The sequence below is a fragment of the Nyctereutes procyonoides genome, unplaced genomic scaffold (assembly GCF_905146905.1).
Source record: "Nyctereutes procyonoides isolate TBG_1078 unplaced genomic scaffold, NYPRO_anot_genome, whole genome shotgun sequence".
NCBI lineage: Eukaryota > Metazoa > Chordata > Mammalia > Carnivora > Canidae > Nyctereutes > Nyctereutes procyonoides.
Window position 1 is genome coordinate 19,721,960 of NW_026575126.1, and position 6,680 is coordinate 19,728,639.

The 6,680-nt window shown below is 59.2% G+C and overlaps 1 protein-coding gene across 1 annotated transcript; it reads right to left on the reverse strand.

Annotated features, from left to right (window-relative positions):
* Positions 1 to 219: 219 nt before the first annotated feature.
* BARHL2 (BarH like homeobox 2) lies at positions 220 to 5,104 on the reverse strand. The gene is made up of 4 exons (XM_055339503.1): positions 4,792 to 5,104; positions 4,457 to 4,747; positions 2,302 to 2,527; positions 220 to 532 (listed from the first exon to the last, which is right to left on the reverse strand). The coding sequence occupies exons 1-4, from the start codon at positions 5,102 to 5,104 to the stop codon at positions 220 to 222; spliced, it is 1,143 nt and encodes a 380-aa protein (XP_055195478.1).
* Between the last annotated feature and the right edge of the window lie 1,576 nt (positions 5,105 to 6,680).

The window sequence follows — 6,680 nt, forward strand, 5'->3', positions numbered from 1 at the left end:
CCCTGTTTCTGGGGGTGGGGAGATAGAGAGCGGAGGGCTGGCTCCTCTTTGGGGGGGCCCCCCCTCCCATTGCCGAGCCGCTTCTTCTCTTACTTCTCTGCTTCCCGGGGGTCACTCCCGAGAGAGGCCCCGCAGCCTGGAGCCGGGAGAGGAGGGGCAGCTGTCCGGTCAGGGAGGGGACTCGGGGAAGGGACTGCAGCGCTGCCAGTGGTTCGTTCTTCACCGGGGGTGCGGGGTGCCTGGGATGGGGTTGGACAAGGGATTGAGGGCCGGCTGGCCCCCGGGCCCCAGGCCGTGGATGAGCACGCGGGGGACCAGGGGCCGCTGCAGCTGGGGATGGGGCGCGGGAGGAGTCCGGTACATGCTGCTGTACATGGCTGCGGCAGCCGCGGCGGCCGTAGTGCTGTCCATGCTGCCCAGCAGGCTTGGGTGGTAGAAATAAGGCGACGGAAACATCCTCTGCAGCGCCGAGTAGTTCCCCGCCTCGGCCAGCAGCTCCAGGCCCACCGCGGTCTGCCGCTTCCACTTGGTCCTGCAAGAAAGCGGGTGTGCACGCACCCCGCGGCTGTGGGCCCGGTCCACGCACCGAGACCCCTGCTCTCGCCCTCTCCTGGCTTCTCTTTCACTTTCCGGGGGACACGAGGACTTGGAGAGCTCTGAGGCCCGGGAATGAACCACATCTCCCAGCCCCCCTCCCCACCCTCTTTCTCACAGAATGACCCAAATTCAAATCAATTTCATAAATTCTACCCTTAACGTCTGAGACGCTCGCAAGTAAAATTCTATGAGCTTTGCTGCCTCTTCCTGACCCTGGGCTCTGCTGTCGCCCCCTTATAATTGGGCCACTTCCCGGAACTTTCCTGAAGGCCACCCGAGACCAGTCTCTCTACAGGCGGTCCTCTCCCCCCTCCGCTAAGGCCTTTCCCCAAGTGGCCCCCACAATCCCGAGTGTCCACTCCCTGCCCCTCCCCCTCTCCTCCTTGCCGAGGGAGAAGAAACCATAAACAAAGGGACACGGAGACTCCTGGGCCTCGGACCCTGTCCCTCTCAGTCCCCAGCACTGTGGAGGCACGTCTCTGTCCTCATCCTGACGGGGCCTTGCGGCGGGTAGGGGGCTGGGGGCAAGGAAGGCACCAAGGTTTCAAAATGGACTTCGTCTGAGGGAGGGCTCTCCCAGGGTGACAGCGCCCGGGGGCCCGGGGCCCGTTCCGGAGGGGAAAACTGCATCTCAAGGTATTTTCTCCTCTGGGAAAGAGTCACCATCAAAACCTGCCATCAGGTTTTCTGCGTCTCCTCCCTTCCCCGCGGCACCCCGCTAGGAAGAAGAGGCGAGCAGGCCTTTGCTCAAACGCCCCATGAAGGAACTCAGGGCTGGTGCGCCGGCCGGACCCGGCAGCTTCAGCCAAATTAATAAACATGTCGCCCATTTTAAATTGGCTACAAATGACACTAATGTTTTCCGACAGAATTAGGGTGGCTGAAACCGTATGTAATGAGACAGAAAATTATGGTAAAGATGACAACTGGATGGGCATTTCCAACCGCACTTATGGACGATTAGAAGACAAATGAGAGAAAAGGAGGGGGAGGGAAAAAAATTGAGACAAGGGTATCTAGTGCCAGGCTTGGAAACACAACACAACTTCGGCCTCTGGTTGCCTGGGTCCGCTCTGTAGTTCAGGGGCCTGCCAAGTGCGCCAGCCCCTTCCCGAATTTCCTTTCAATGTAGGCAGCGGTTCCTGGAAGGCTCTGAGGTGACAAATATAGGGGACAGACCCTCAGCCTGGATGACTGGCTGACTGGCATCCTCAGCCAAGGCAAGGACATTTAAACTGAGGTTACTGGGACAGCTCCTCCTGGATCAGATCAAAATAGCCAGGCTGCCTGGCCAGCTGTAGACATTCGGAACCAGCCGGGGCAGGCCCAAAGGACGCACTGGCACAGGCTCTACGACCCTGGAGTGTCAGCTGCACAGATGTCTCAATTTGAGAAGGTGTGGCTTGATCGATTGGGGGGCAAAGTGGGGGGGTAGGGGGTAAATTCCAGCCACTCTGGTTTGAGAGGGAAAGTAGCATATGCTAAGAACCTTCAGAAGTGCAAAATGTTCCAGACTCCAGCTGCCTATCAGTCCCTCTCACCTTGGGGGTGTGGTTAATCCCTGCTCCAGCCGGAAAGCCCCCAGGGGCCCACTCTGATGCCTTTGAGTCCCTGAAGTCTCGGGGCCAGGACGGAAGAAGATTGGCTCAGTGGTCATGACCTGAAGGCCGGATGCCTTTGCTCCCCCCACACAGAATCTCTTACCTTCGGTTCTGGTACCAAGTCTTGACTTGGGTGTCCGTGAGGTTGAGCGCAGCTGCAAGGTCCATGCGGTCCTGCACACTCAGATACTTCTGCCGCTCAAAGCTACGCTCCAGCTGATTGAGTTGGTGATCGGAGAAAGCTGTCCTGGCTTTGCGAGGCTTTTTGGCTCTCACAGGGGGACTCTCTCGGCTACTTGTAATCTCCCGGTCTCCTTCCTCCTTTGTTCCTATGGTAGAAACCCACAGCCGTAAGGTAGTCTGGAATAGGAAGGGTGGCGTGTCCTCCTGGCACGCACTTCCACGTTCCCGAGCAAGCTGCTGGTCTCAGGGGACTATACTCCGCTACCCTCATCACGCACATACTTGGACCTTAGCCAATATGGAGGAAGAGGACCAATTTTTGGCCTAGGAGTCTGGAACTTCGTGCAGAGCTCCTAAAAGGGTTCTAAAAGGCTGTCCGATCTTTTCATCTTTGGAAGTTAAAAAGAAAAAAAAATATTTTACAATATAGGGTTCTTTTGTTATTGTTTCCTTCACAGGGTTGGGGGGGGGGATCCCGTCCCATTCCTTTACTGTTTTCACTAGGATTTCATTTTTTTTTTTTTCCTGCTTGGTACTTTCCCAAAAATCTTTCTACTCTGGGCTTTTTATTTTTTTGTTTTGTTTTGTTTTTGAGGAAGGGGCACCTTTTTCACTTCACTTTTTCTGTTTACTAAAAGTTACAGGCATTTGTTTTCCCTTTTCAGATGCACTTGGGAAATGCTGAAATCAAGTTCCCTGCAGTTGCTCGCGTCAAGTCTTTTAAAGCTTCAGAAGGAATATGTCACCCAGACACCAAGTAGAGCTCAAAATCACTGAGCCCATCCAGGTGACAGCCCAGAGATTTCCGGATTCTATTTGTCAACTTTGGTTTTTTACTGAAATGCTGGGAAATCGATATGTCAATCCCTCTCTGTTTGTACCCGTTTTTGCTGCGCTCCTTGATCTTCCCTGCAGGAAGAACAATAATCTCTCTAATTGACCCACTGGGGAGGTTGGTGCACAAAAAATCGCCAGACCAGACTGTACATCTGTTTTGGGCACTATTATGCTAATGTTATAATAGTAAAATGAGGAGCCAACATCCTACCTTCCAGATAGTGAGCACACATCTTTCTCAGAGATGGCAAAGGTTAATACTAATAACAGTAATAAACTTCTGAGTAAAGGGAAAAAAAGGAATTCTCCTGGTATGTCAAAACTCTTTTATCGTGCACAGACCAGAACACTTCCTTATGAAATCGTCTGAGGGGAAAATGGAAAAAGGGAGCTGAAGCACAGTTTCGCCTGCTATCTTCCGATTTTCCAAAAATAAATAAATCCAATTCCATAGAGTCGTACTTTCATAAGTGCTATTTCCCAGTTACTCGCAGGGAGACCAAATCTTGCTGAAACACATATTCAGCTGGGGCCGTGCAGTGGACTAAGGAGGGTGTTTTAAAAGCCGAAAGACCGACGGTAAATTTTTACTATCGGGCCTTCCTGTATGAATCACAACCTAATTTTTTAAAAGTTGCTTTGTTAATCAACTCGCCATTTTTTTCCCTCATTAAATCTGATCATTCCTGTGATGGTGTTTGGAATATGCCGTGTGTGTGGTGGGGTGGGAGGGGGGGTGGGGGGACTGAAATAATTTGCATTAAAGAATAAACGCCACGTTGTGAACACACCCCTGGACACCACGCTGGCGGAGCCCGCTTCTCTCCCCCACCTCCCCTCATTCCCACCCCCCCCCACCCCCCAGGTCTCAGCTAGAAAAATCTCCAGCCCTTCCCTTTTATCAACGAAAGTAACTGCCGCCAGGTCCCCTCCGCCTCCGCCGGAATACCTAATAAATTAAAATCAAGTAAAACAAAGAAAGGGGCAGGACGGCGGTGCAGGTGGGGAGGTGGCCGCTGTAACAATAAGCCGGACTTGGGACCAGTCCTCGCCGCGCCCCAGGCCCGCCTGCCCCCCGCTTGCTCTTCCCCCCGGGGCGCGCCCGCGCCCGGGGCTCCCGGCCTAACTGCGCGGCGGAGACTGGCGCGAGCGTGACCGGGGCCAGCGAGAACCAGGCGACGAGCGGGAGGGAGGCGGCCGATGGCGCGGGCGGCCGAAGGCGCGGGCGGCCGACTCACCGTGGCATTTGAGGTCGCTCTGCGCGTCTTCCCGCTTGTCGAGCTTGGTCTTGCCGTCCTCGTGCTCGAGCTTCGGCCTGAAGCTCTCGTGCGCCGCGTTGCTCTCCTGCTTCGGGGCGTGGTGCGGCGAGGACACGCTGGTGCTGTAGGGCGCACACGCCGCCAGGGGTTTGCTGTCGCCCAAGATGTCCTTAATCAAAAAAGAAGAGGTGGAGGTCCTGGGGGCCGAGGCGGCCGAGCCCAGCTGCTGGGCGGGCGGCGGCGGCGGCGGCGGCGGCTGCTGGGGCGGCGGCTGCTGGGGCGGCGGCTGCTGGGCGGCGGCGGCGGCGGCGGCGAAGGCTGCAAACTTTGCGCGGGGGCCGCGGCGGGCGGCGGCGGCTGGCCGTGGAGCAGGTGGTGGTGGTGCGCGGGCCCGTCCGCCACCAGGTGCGGCTCCGGGGGCTCCATGGTGACCGAGATGGGAGAAGAAGGCGCCGTTCCTACTGTATCAATCTCCGAACAGGGGGACGGCGTGGCCTGACTCCTAAAATCCGCGGTCCTGGCCTCGCCGAGCGGGCGGAAATCTCCGTTCATCATGCCGGGGCTGCCCGAACTGGCACTGGACAAGATCGTGTCTATTCCAAAACTCGACCCGCTGGCCCCTTCCATTGTTGTCATTTCTACATGAGGTCCGCGCCGCTCCGCCGCCCAGCAGCCGCCCCGACCGAGCCGAGGAAGCTGTCGATCGTAGAACAAGATAAACGCTCAACAAGGTTGTCGCGGCTTCCAGAAAAAAAAAAAAGGAAAGAAAGAAAAGAAAAGAAAGGAAAGAAAGAAAGAAAGAAAGAAAAGAAAGAAAGAAAGAAAGAAAGAAAGAAAGAAAGAAAGAAAGAAAGAAAGAAAGAAAGAAAGAAAGAAAGAAAGAAAAGAAAAAGAAAGCGAAAAAGAAAAGCGGGGCGGGGAGGGAAGGAAGGATAACCGGGAAGTGGCAATCGGTGGACACTTTGGACACTTTTTTGTTTTCCTTATTCATAAAGTAGGGGTGGGGAGAAGCGGGGTGGGAAAGGGAGAAAGAGGGGGGAAAGTCGCAAAAATTGTTGCGGACGGACGGAGCCTGCGCTCCAGGAACGGCCGCGCACGTGGGGGCGGCGGGGGCGGCGCGGGCGGCCCGGGCGAGGACGCCGGCTGCGGGAGGCGACCCCGCCGCCGCCGCCGCCGCCGCCGCCGCCGCCTGGGTCTGCCCACAGCCTGGCACCGGGCGGCAGCGGCGGCGGCGGACCCGCAGGTGCCGCGCCCGCGGGGCCCGGGCGGTCGCGCGCCCTCGGAGCTCCCGGGCCGCTCCCCGCGGCGGCTGCCGCGCGCCACTCGGGCCGCCCCGGAGCCGAGTTTCTGAACTTTCTCGCAAAGTTGTGGAGCAGGCGGCGGCCGCGGCGGCCGCGGCGGCGCGACGCGGAGAGGAAGAGGAGGAAGAGGAGCAGCGGGCGCAGGCGGAGGCGGCGGCGGAGACGCGGCGCCGAGCGACTCCGGCCGCCGCCGGGCGCGTTCGCTTGTAATCCGGCTGGAGCGGGCGGCGCCGACCCCCTCGCGTGACGTCACGGCCACTGCCGCCGCTCGCCGCCCGCCGCCCGCCGCGCCGCGCGGGGCCCGCGCCCCCGCCACCGAGGCCGCGCGCCGGGCCCCGCGCTCCCATTGGCCGCGCCCGCGCGAGCGAGCGACGCCGACGTGCTGGGAGCCAATGGGCGCGCGAGTCGCGAGCGCGTCAGCGAGCGCGGCCCGGGCCCCGCTGCTCTTTTGAGAACCGGCTCGACCCGCCGCCCGCAGCCCAAAGCCGAACACCTAGTCCTCGGGTGATGCCGGTGTCCACAATCACGCGGGAGGGCAGGCAGAGGGGCGCGGCGAGCAGAGGTAGACTAGGGGGGCCGCCGGGCGGGATTAAAAACGAAACGTCCCCCAAGTAAAGGTGTGTCCGCTTTCTCAAAGCCGTCGGCGGAGGGGGGCAGGCAGGGAGAGGGGATGCGCTGGCGCTGGCTCACCTGTAGACTCCAGCGCGGCCGCCCTCGCAGCAGCCCCAGACGCGCGCTCGCACGGGCCCAGGACGCGGAGAGCGCAGGAAGGGGATCCCTGAAGGAATCCGCGGGAAGGAGTGCAACCCCGGCAGCCGGACCTCGGGGCGGGGGGCGCGGACCCCCAGCTCGGATTTCTCCCCCAAAGGGCCCAGGCGCCGGGGCCCTGAGCGCATCCACCC

Coding starts and splice junctions, on each gene's coding strand:
- BARHL2 (XM_055339503.1), bottom strand. CDS start 5,104: ATGGAAGGGGCCAGCGGGTCGAGTTTTGGAATAGACACGATCTTGTCC. Junction 4,748..4,791: donor CGCGCAAAGTTTGCAGCCTT/CGCCGCCGCCGC, acceptor CGCCCCAGCAGC/CGCCGCCCCAGCAGCCGCCG. Junction 2,528..4,456: donor GAGCGACCTCAAATGCCACG/GTGAGTCGGCCG, acceptor TTTCTACCATAG/GAACAAAGGAGGAAGGAGAC.